Source organism: Poecilia latipinna, unplaced genomic scaffold (genome assembly GCF_001443285.1).
Source record: "Poecilia latipinna isolate Pla-1442-1.1 unplaced genomic scaffold, P_latipinna-1.0 Scaffold3799, whole genome shotgun sequence".
Taxonomy (NCBI): domain Eukaryota; kingdom Metazoa; phylum Chordata; class Actinopteri; order Cyprinodontiformes; family Poeciliidae; genus Poecilia; species Poecilia latipinna.
The window spans coordinates 3858-15244 of NW_015116415.1; the positions used below are offsets into that span (position 1 = coordinate 3858).

Sequence of the window (11387 nt, forward strand, 5' to 3'; positions counted from 1 at the left end):
TGCCTGCAGGGGACCTTCCCACGGCTCAAGCCGTCCTCCCCCATTGCGCAAACACAAAGCAATTTCTTTGCAATGGGGCTGTTCCCACCATGGAACAGCTTCATCATTTTCATCAGCTTTCCTCAAGTTGTCTTTGTTTTTCCTCTTAAACATCTTTGTTGCAGTCTCCTCCCATTGTATCCTGTTCCGCGACGCCAAAATGTTTTGTGAAATTTTAGATAGGATCGGAGGTGATCGGCAACAAGAATGAGTCAACACGCTGGTCTGCTAGAATAAATATGTCTTTTATTCCCCACAGATTACAGCAAAGCAGTGCTGCACAGCAAAGCAATCATTCACACACTGATACGTGATGCTATATATATTGTCCTCTAATATATCTTTCGCTCTTACCTTGACACATGGACTGGAGAGCCATCAGTCCGGGCAGAGCAGCAATCACGTGGCCGGGCGTCTGTACGTGACCCACGGCAGACTCTGCCAAGACGAGGGACTACCTCGATTTTATACTCTTTAACAAGCATCCTTACGTGAGAGTGAAGAATGGCCACTTCCTCGCTCCCAGGCAGATCCTCCAAGAATAGTGCAGCCACTTCCCGTTTCATATCTGACCACTTATTCCCACCATTGTTTGAATCAGGTCAAAATGACCTCTTCAAGGTACTCAGAGCAGTCAGGTNATGAAACACAGAATGACCATTCTATTGTCCATGCGTCCAAAAATATCTAGCACGAACTTAGAGCGTGATCAGCTACGTGACAACCAGCCACTGTCCACGCGCTTAAGTCGTGTACAACAATACCTATCACGAACTCAGAGCATGGTCAGGTTATATAACAGATTATGAAGGTTACATAAAGAGTATATAAGACATTATCAAAGAACAAATATAATATTTCTATATCACATACAATTTGCACACAAGAAGTTTTGGTTGTTGGGTATTGTGGAGAATTCTCCTTACACCCTGAAGGATCTTGGTGTTGCCACAGGTTGTGCATGCTGCGATGCTTCACTGCAGCGGCTTGAAATGAGCAAGGATAACTAGAGACTGCAACATGATCACTAGGAAGCACAGCATCTCCAGGCTGGTGCAGACTGTTCCACGGTCATCAACAGCTTGTCGAACCACTGCCGCTTGAGCTCGGCATGTCCATCTTCAGGGCCGACAACATCAGCCATTCTCAGCAGCTCACCTCAACATGAGCAGCTCACCTCATGTTGGTGGAGTCGTTCACCTGGCAAGCGACCCTGAAGAGAAAGTTGACCACAGTGGTTTGCTTCTCCACAGGTTTGCTGAGCATGGTCACTGCTCTTGGGATGGACTGTCTGCGGCCAAACACCATGGATGCAGTGCCCAGTCCGGGCTGCTTCTAGACAGTCCTCTCTTCACCAGTAATGGCTTTGGGCCCAGACACTGGCTGCTGGTCCTTGATCCTCTGCAGCCTTTATCGGAGATGTGAGCATGACCTGGATGAAGTTCTTCCTCATCTCCAGAGTCATCACCAACAGCCAGGTCCTCACCAGATCCAGGCTAATCCTCACCATCTCACTGGTAACTCGACAGGCCTTGATGACCCCCGGATTGGCCTGCTGGAGGCTCATGTGTTCCCAAACCATCTTTTGCAGCAATCGCATGAAGAAAGAGATGAGGCGGAACAATGTAGTTGCAGGGCGACTTCAGGATAATCAGAGTTCTAAGCAGCTGGGTGGGGTTTGTGTGGCTGGTTGCTCACAAGGCAGGACAGCCTTGTGAGCAGTGAACGGCCCGCAGCCCCCTGTTACAACTACGCTAATGTACTTAAGATTAAGGTGATCAAACATCTCAAAAATATGACATGGTTAATAATAATGAGTACAACATTTCTGTCTTATAGTGACCCTAAGATTGTTTGAGTATTTTGAAAATATTTGCTGAGAGACTAGTCAATATCTAGCACCTCTCCATAGTAATGAATCATGCTCTTCTGCCCTAATCTCCCATCCTTGGCTCTGGGCAGTGGGGGGAAAAGTTTCTTCACTGTATAGCATAATGATGTTGTCAGGTCACAGGGAGTTGACCCCTGTTGGGCTAATTTTGATGTCTCCAATTATAATTTTGTTTTTCTATTTTCCAAACAGTTTTCCAGAAACACCTGAGTTTTAATTCCAATTAATTTATTAAATTTGGTAGCCCATTTTTCGCATATATTTTGCCCTGGATTAGAGCTTTTCTGCTTATCTCCCCAAAGATATGATTAAATTATCAATTTGGAATCAATTCAGAGTCTATATTATTGTTTATAAGATAATTTGCTCAAAATCAAAAAAATATTTTTTGGTGTTTCACAAGTTTTCCAAATCCACCATCTAGAATTCAAGGTGGACTGTGAAATGTTTTAGATTTAATGTTTTTTTCGGTTGTTTTTTTATCTCTATAAAAAAGAGACCCTACCCGGGATAAATGGAAGAAAATGGATGGATGGAATCCTCTCTTATTAGCTTTTGTTATACAGTTGTCTGTGTACCCTGAGCTCTTGTGAAATTAAACAAATTAAACGAAGCTATGCAACTCATCCCGAGAAACTTATTCCTTCAGATCAGGGGTGGGCAATCCTGGTCCTTAATGGTCGGTGTCCTGCAACTCTTAGATGTCTCCCTGGTCCAACAGACTTGAATCCAATAGCTGAATCACCTCCTAAGTGCAGTCAAGTTCTCCAGAGTCTTGCTGATGACCTCATTATTTGACTCAGGTGTGTTGAAATAGAGATGCATCTAAAAGTTGCAGGAGACTGGCCCTCGAGGCCTGGAGTTGCCCACCCCTGCTTTAGATATTAATTCCTCCTATAAGCAGCCCTGGTGTTCTCTTTCCACCTGTATTGTTATGGTGGGTTTGTGTTGGAGATGTTAATGACCCATGTGTTTACTTAAAACTTGAAATTTATTGTTTCAAACCAAAATAGCCTGCCAGCGAATTTCCCAAGTTTCCAGCCAGCCTTGTTGCGAGTCCCTGCAACGAGGGACTCCCTAGCCCTGGAGATTGGCCATAAAGGCTGGCCAATCTCCAGCCAGCCTTTATGGGTCCCTGTGAATTCTCCTTCATTGCCTTCCAAGGCCTCAGCTCCCTTGTCGCCTATGTTCAAGACCTTATTTCCCTCGTCACCTACGTCCAAGGCCTTAACTCCCGCGTCAGCGGTCCCCGAGGTTCTTGCACCGCCTTTGGCGGCTGGACATTGTACTCTCTTTATCATGAACTCTAGTTTTGTTTTTGTTTTGTTTCCAGTCCTCCTTCCGAGGCTCCCTCGGCCCATCCTGGGTCGGTTGTTTTTGGTTTTGTTTTGTGGACCACACTTGTGCAGAGCACATAGCATAGAAATAGATTCAATAGATTGGCCTTATGCATCGGCTCAGTGCATCACCAGTTTGAACATGGCTTTAATAGTGAAGTTGTCGTTTCTTTTACAGGTGATTGAAGGGACTGCAAATGCTGGGAAAGATTTCCGTACAAATCCTTCCTCCCTGATCCAGTTTGATCCAGGTACTTTTCAAGGAGCTTACATTATACTTTTTAAATACAAAAGAGGTGTTTGTTAATTCCAGTTTGTACTTGAGTCAAAGTATACATCTGTAGTGTCTACTAAACATCCATCCATCCATCCTTCCTTTCTTCCTCATGGGACAACACTGACAAAATCACGCTTTGACACAATGAAAAGTTGTCTGTGTGCAGCTTATATAACAGTGTAAATTTATTCTTCCCTCAAAATAACTCCATATACAGTCATTAATGTCTAAACTACTGGCAACAAAAGTGAATACACCCTAAGTGAATGTTCCTTAAGTGTCAATATTTTGTGTGGACACCATTATTTACCAAAATTGCCTTAATTGTCCTGGGCATGGAGTTCACCAGAGCTTCACAGGTTGCCATTGGAATGCTTTTCCACTCCTCTATGATGACATCACGGAGGTGGTGGATGTTCAAGACTTTGCGCTCCTCCACCTTCCGCTTGAGGATGCCCCAAACATGTTCTATTGGGTTTAGATCTGGAGACATGCTTGGCCAGTCCATCACCTTCACCCTCAGCCTCTTCAATAAAGCAGTGGTCATCTTAGAGGTGTGTTTGGGGTCATTATCATGCTGGAACGCTGCCCTGCGACCCAGTTTCCAGAGGGAGGGGATCATGCTCTGCTTCCGTATTTCACGGTGCAGATTGGAGTTCATGACTCCCCAACACTTGCTGGACTCATGCAGCCCCAGACCATGGCATTCCCACCACCATGCTTGACTGTAGGCATCACACACTTAACTTTGTACTCCTCACCTGACAGCTGTCACACATCCTTGAGACCATCTGAAACAAATAAATTAATCTTGGTCTCATCAGACCACAGGACCTGGTTCCAGTAATCCATGTATTTTGTTGACATGTCTTCAGCAAACTGTTTGCAGGCTTTCTTGTGTACAGACTTCAGAAGAGGCTTCCTTCTGCAGTGACAGCCAAGCAGTTTAAGCTGATGTAGTGTGTGGCGTATGGCCTGAGCACTGACAGGCTGACCTCCCACCTCTTCAATCTCTGCAGCAATGCTGACAGCACTCCTGCACTTATCTTTCAAAGACAGCATTTGGATGTGACGCTGAGCATGTGCGCTGGCATGTGCTCAGCGTCAAGAAGCTAAGTAGCTTCTTTGGATGACCAACGCAAGATCTGTTGACCCAGCTAAAAATGCTGGATGATCTTGGCCATTGTGCTGCAGCTCAGTTTCAGGGTGTTAGCAATCCTCCTGTAACCTTGGCCATCTTCATGTAGCGTAGTGCTTCTCAATTCCAGTCCTCAGGCCCCCCTGCTCTGCATGTTTTAGATGTGTCTCTATTTCAGAACAGCTGATCCAAATGATTGCATGACCTCTCTGCAGTCATCAAGTACTGCGGAAGCCTGTCAATCACCCACAGATTCAATCCAGGTGTGTGGCAGAAGGGGAACACCTAAACACACCTTAGATCTAGTAACACTAACAAGTCACATGACACTTTGAAGGGAAAATGACAAGCAGTGCTCAATTTGGACATTTAGGCGTGTAGTTTCTTAGGGGTGTATTCACTTTTGTTGCCGGTGGTTTAGACATTAATGGTTGTATCTAGACTTATTGAGGGAAGAATAAATGTACACTGCTATATTAGCTATACACAGATTACTTTTCATTGTGTCAAAGTGTGATTTTTTTCAGTGTTGTGCCATATTTATATACTTAAATATCTGCAGAAATGTGAGGGGTGTACTCACTTTTGTTATGCATTTATATCAGTATAATTCTCAAACATTTTTTTACTGTTTCTATAGGAGTGGCAAAGCGAAGTTGGCAAACTGAGATAGTTGAAGACCACATTGAGGAGGCCGATGAAAAGTTTGAGGTGTTGCTAGTTTCTCCTGAAGCCACAGTAATTGGTAGAATCAGCAAGGCTGAACTCACAATCAGAGATTCAGGAAATGGTAAAAGATGTTGTGCATCTTACTAACCAACTGTTTTTCTTGTAAAAAACCTATTTTACCTTGTAAATCCTAACTGACAGGACAGTGCTGGCCAAATCAGGATCAACAAGCTCCTCTTCTAGGAGGAAAAGAGATTCGATCAGATACATATCCCCAGCATGGATCCATTCGTCTGGAGAAACTTCCTCTTGCTACACAATCCGTCATATGGGGCAGAGGAGACAGCATCTCATCACCACGAGAACATCTCCCTAAGAAGATACTCAGAATTGTGAGCAATCGCAAATCTGTAAGCCTTTCAGAGTCACCTTTAGAGTTTGTTTCATCCTCAACCCTATGTGACCAGTTCCTGTATGAACAGGTTAATCTGCAAACAGATTTGTGTTTTATTTTTTAGATTGCCCCTTCATCGGTGTTCCACAATGGGACAGATGTCGTTTACACAGTAAGTAGCTGCAGCAGCTGATTCCAGTTTCATAACACTGAAGGCTAAAGACAGATCTCAAACCATTGTTTACTGTATTTCAGTATCATGGAATTATGCAAATGCAAGTAGAGGATGAAATGTCCCCCTCTAGAAAGAGCAGGAAAGCAAACATTCGGGTGGTTAGCAGGGAACCACAACACCAAGTACCTGGACTTCTTACTGAAGCAAAGTCCAACACTCCAAAAGATGAACTGAAAGCACAAATGAAAGAGCAAGCAGGAGAACATGTGAGTTGGTTTTATGCGTTTTATTGTGAGTAAAGAGAATCCTTCTTTCTTTTGTTCATTCTGTCTTGTTGATCCAGTCAGCACTGCATTTCTCAGCCTTTTTTTTATAAAGTCCTGATTTGACTGGGCAGATACTCTGATTTTCTGTGGAACTTAATAAAGGTCATAAGGTTCGTATATTTGAAAATATAAATTTATAAATATAACCAAACATTACAGACTTTATGCAGTTTCATCAACTGTGATACAATTAAGCTATTTATTTATAGTTCTCAATTGCATAAAATTATAATTAACACTGTCAATCAGGCTCATGTTTAAGTTTAAGACCCTCCTCCTGGCTCTGATTGGTTGTTTCTGACCAGGAGTGGTACATTTCTGCAGATGGCAGTAGGACCACAGGATGGAGAAGCTTGATTTTTTCACATTATCTTTCTCTTGTTATACTGTCATGACCTGGTGACAGATTTAACAAATATGTTTTAAAAAAAACATTGTTTTGTATTGTATTATGTTAACATGACCTCCTGCACTTCACTAATGTGCCCAAAACACTGTCATGTTCTGCTGCGACTGTTTTAGGCATTACCTTTGCTTTATCGTTATCTTTTTTTTCTGTTCTGTTTTTTGCCCAGAGTTTTTATCTAATTGTTGGATTCAGATAGTCAGTATAAATAACTACCATACTTTGTGACCTTTAGACTGCAGGTGATACTTTTGCACCTAAAACAGGTCTGTCAGAGCTCATAGGACTCCTTCATTCATTCCTTCCTTCATTTCAACCAGTCCACCAATCAGTTGCTTTACTGGAAACCATGGGTACCAATTGACCAGGTATAAACTTGTCAAGGGAAATATCTCTGGATTAAATGGAAGCATTTAAATTGTACTAAATTTTTTGTTGTCTGTCATTTTGACTGACAGCTTAAAAAAATCTGTCATTTTCTATTTTTACCCAGCAATATTTAAATGATATTGACACAGGCTATTCAGTTGCATTTTATTTTTATGCGATTTAGTTAATATTCAACTAGCTGAACCGCAAATCCAGATTACCCACATAAAGAATCTAGCTTTTACTCCGCAGTGACAACAACCACTTACTGTGGCCCCAATAACTTATAATAAATTACCGTAAGTTAAAGTTAATTCAGGTAATAATTTTGTCATCTTCTTCTTTCCACAGTATAAATTGAATGATGCCTCTATTAAAATTATGCATTTGTGACTTAAAACTTTTTTTTCTGCCATAAAGCAGTGGTCAAACTATGGGTAAATGTTTGTAATTTACTTTCAACAAACGGAAACCAAAATGGTATTAAAGTAAAGACACTATGCAAATTCCTCATAGGGGTACATTCACTTGGATACAGTGATACTGTATCCAAGTGAATGTGATGACAATTGAATGAAAATTGTACAGCAGGGCTTTGACTCCAGTTCATAAGGGTCGGTGTCCTCCAACTTTTAGACGTCTCTTCTTTAACGCACCTGAGTCAAATCATGAGGTCAGAGGTCATTAGCACGACTCTGGTGAACTTGACCTTCTTAAGCAGCCATTTAATCCAGGTGTGTTGGACCAGGACATGTTTAAATGTTGCAGGACACCAGACATTGATGCCTGGGATCTAAGGATCCCTGTTAGATGAGTGTGTTGAGATCTGAAAGGTCCTCATCCTCCAGTAAGTAAAATAACACCAGATCCCGATCCATCAGTCAGCCGTTTTGTCCTGTATAGAGACAAATAAAATTGTTTTAGTTATACACATAGAAATTCAATAAATTAGAATCGAAAGGAAATTTATTTCACTTAGTGAATAAAGTAATAGGCAAATCAGAATATCTCACAAACTATAAATACAAATATCAGTCAGCAACAGGACCAAGAATCTGATTGGAACCTGTTGGACAAAACAGATACTGTAAGAACCACCCAGAGATCATTTTTATGGATTAAAGATTCAAACTGTGCTGAGTGTGACACTAGAAATACACGGCCTCGGCTCCCAACAGCTAACGTAGCATAAACATTAGCTCCTGCTAACAGAAACATGAGGAGGGCAGAGTATCAGACATAACGTAATCTGAAATTATTAATAACTAGAAAAATTGCTGTTCCTAGCGAAACAGCCGTGGGAATGCATATTTGCAGAATGACTGATGGAAAAATCCAAGAAACATGAGAAAGAAGAAGTACAAAAAAGCAGAAGAAAGAACAAAGCATTGTAGAAATCTTTTGCTAAGTAATGAAATTTAGCAAAGGTATATCCGAATTCAGCAGAAGAAGCAGAAGTTTGTGTGCAACCTGAATTATTTGAAAAAGTTGAAAAGTGAAACAGAGCTTATAGCACATTTAGCAAAAGAAGTGAAATTAGTACAAAACCAGAAATATTTGAAAAAGTGAAACAGCAAAATAAATAGCATAAGGGAGCAAAAGAAGCATATTTGCAGAATAAATGATGGGGAAATGCAAGAAACATGAGAACAAAGAATAAGGAGAAAAAAGCAGAAGAAAGCTACAGTCATATATTGTAGAAACCTTTGCTAAGTAATGAAATTTAGCACAGGTATAGCAGAATTCAGCAGAAGAAGCAGAAGTTTGTGTGCAACTTGAATGATTTGAAAAAGTCAAAAAGTGAAACAGACCTTAAGAAAGAGCAGAATTAGCACAAGAGGAAATTAGTACAAAACCAGAAATAGTTGAACAGTGAAACATAGCAAAAAGCATAAATTAGCAGAAGCAGAAATTAGTACAAAACCAGAAATATTTGAAGAAGTGAAACATAGCAAAACAAAAAGCATAAAGGAGCAAAAGAAGCAGAACACTTTGATATATGAATTGCTAAAATTGATTAAAGTTTGCAGAAGACCTTTGCAGACAGTAAAACCAGTAGAAGCAGAAGGCATACATAAAGGTAGACAAGCAGAATGCAAACACACAGATGGAAACAGAGCACAAGAGAAAAATACATTGAAAGAATAGATGAAGGTGCGACATGGCTGTACCCCAGAGGAGTTTGACAGTAAACAGAAAGAGCTGTGATAGTAATAGTTCCTTAAAGTAGACATACATGGCTACATTTTAAATAATTTCTCCACAGTGAAATATGTATGAACAGCATTATTTTGTCAAAAAGCATTAAAAGTTCAAAAACGGCAGTTACTAGAGTGTACACTCTGGCAACTGATAACAGTTAGAGCAGTGTTTTTCAACCTTTCTATGGCTTCTATTGCCTCTAGTGGCATGCGGGTGGCAACACAACTAATCTAATTACATTACTAAATCAGAATACCACAGCGTCTTTATTATTTACTATTAATTTTGGCATTACATTTCAGCATTACTGGCACCGTAAAAGATAAATTATCTTTTACGGTATCTTTTCACCATATTTTTTCATTTTCTTAAGGATGTAGAGCTAATTAAATGACATAAACAAGATAATATCTATATATCTCAATCAATTATAGGAGGAAGAAAAGAAATAAGGAGACATGAAAAACATGATTAATTATAATAAAAAGATAATTGGCAATGTATATGTAAGAAATTTAATTGAGCAAAAGTCATTAACAAAAATTAATTACGTACACAGAAGAATAACAACCCAGGTTGTTACAACCAGGGATGTTAAATACATGTCAGAGTTGACACCTATTAACACAGATTAAATAACACAGGAAAGACAAGAGAAAGTTAGATTCTTAATACTCGCGAGGAGAACAGACAGAGATGTGCTTTCAGTTCCAAATCTCCTACTGCTCTGAAGCTCATTTGCCTGCCCCTCTCTTTTTATTGTCTTTAGGATCCCTAATCACAGAGAGCGTTGTAACTCTAAAGGGAGGGGGAAAGACACTTCATCACACAGTCACAGCGCCAAGATTATCACTAACTAACAACACAATCTATCTTAACATAGAATATCCAGTTCCTGACACAAGGTCAAATAGACCAAGTTGAATATCTTCACGGCGACGGTTTTACAGCTATCTAACAGGTCAAAAAGCAGGGCGTTCTGTCAAGGGCTGCTGTCACTGCTCTTTTTCAGAAAGCCCCTCTGAGGAAGGAAATCAGAGTGATTAACAATACAAGAACATTTCTTAAAAGATATAACTAAACAATAAGTGTATATAAAGCAAGAATATTATAAAGATATAACATTTGATAATAATAACATTTACCTAACAATAGATATAAGCAAAAATTCATATTTTTGTTTTTTACGGTGCCATGTATATTATTCTGAGAGACTTTTTGTCGTTAGAGTCTTATATATAGGAAAAAAATATGTTGAAACTATTTAGTCTATCAACGTGGAAATTTTCCTTCGACTCTAAAACCATCAATCATATACATAGAATCACATTATCAACAATTTGTGAATAGAGTAAAACACTTGGCACGCTGTAGGTAAATGTTATCATTTAGTTTGGTTAAGAATAATTACTGCACCATCAATAAATGTCTAATAAATGTTCTTATTACCAGAGGAACACAGCAACACCTTCATGAGCTCAGAGGTTCAAACTGATGAATAAAGAGGATGGACGCTCTCTGCTGAAATATTCCTGCCATCTTTCATGTTCTTTCAGCAAACAGTTGAGACAGAGATGGTTTTGGTTTCACCACCATTTACCTGCTGTTATACCTGCCATTCAAACTATTCTTAAAAGATTGTCTGTTAGTCTGCAGCTCATGTGACCAAACCAGCCGAGAAGATGAAAAGTTAAAACTTGAGTTAAAATGTTGTTTTAACTTGAGTTAAGTTAAAACTCTAGTTAGAATGTTAAGTTTTAACATTTTAACTCAACAACCTCTAGTTGTGTACAGAGTCTCTGAGAACAGGTCTTAAAGATATAGTCAGTGTTTTCAGCAAAGTTGAGCTGACTGTCCAGGAATGACTTGAGGTATTTAAAATTTGCCACAGTTTCAACAGGTTGGCCATCGAGAGAAACTGGAATCACTTTCAGGTCTTGTTTACGTCATTTAGTTAGCTCTACTTCCTTAAGAAAATGGAAAGGTATGTTCTTTTGTTAGGGAATTTATCTTTTACTGTTCCAGTAATGCCAGAATTAATAATAAATAAAAAAAACTTTGGGGAATTCTGATTTAGTAATGTAATTAGATTAGTTGTGTTACCACCCCCACACCACTAGAGGCAGTAGCAGGCCCGAAAAGATGCGACTAAGGAGCAGATTTA

General features: G+C 39.8%; 1 protein-coding gene across 2 annotated transcripts in view; it reads left to right on the top strand.

Annotated features, from left to right (window-relative positions):
- The first annotated feature begins 2763 nt into the window (after positions 1-2763).
- LOC106941671 (FRAS1-related extracellular matrix protein 1-like) overlaps positions 2764-11387 on the top strand; it is a 20213-nt gene continuing 11589 nt past the window's right edge. The window contains exons 1-5 of one of the 2 annotated variants that reach the window (XM_015024761.1): positions 2764-3518; positions 5323-5472; positions 5553-5743; positions 5870-5917; positions 6001-6186. In XM_015024761.1, coding sequence (XP_014880247.1) covers positions 3116-3518; positions 5323-5472; positions 5553-5743; positions 5870-5917; positions 6001-6186 — 978 coding nt within the window. In that variant the 5' untranslated portion in view covers positions 2764-3115. Of the gene's footprint in view, positions 3519-5322; positions 5473-5552; positions 5762-5869; positions 5918-6000; positions 6187-11387 lie in introns of both variants that reach the window. The other variant, XM_015024760.1, reaches the window with a different exon arrangement.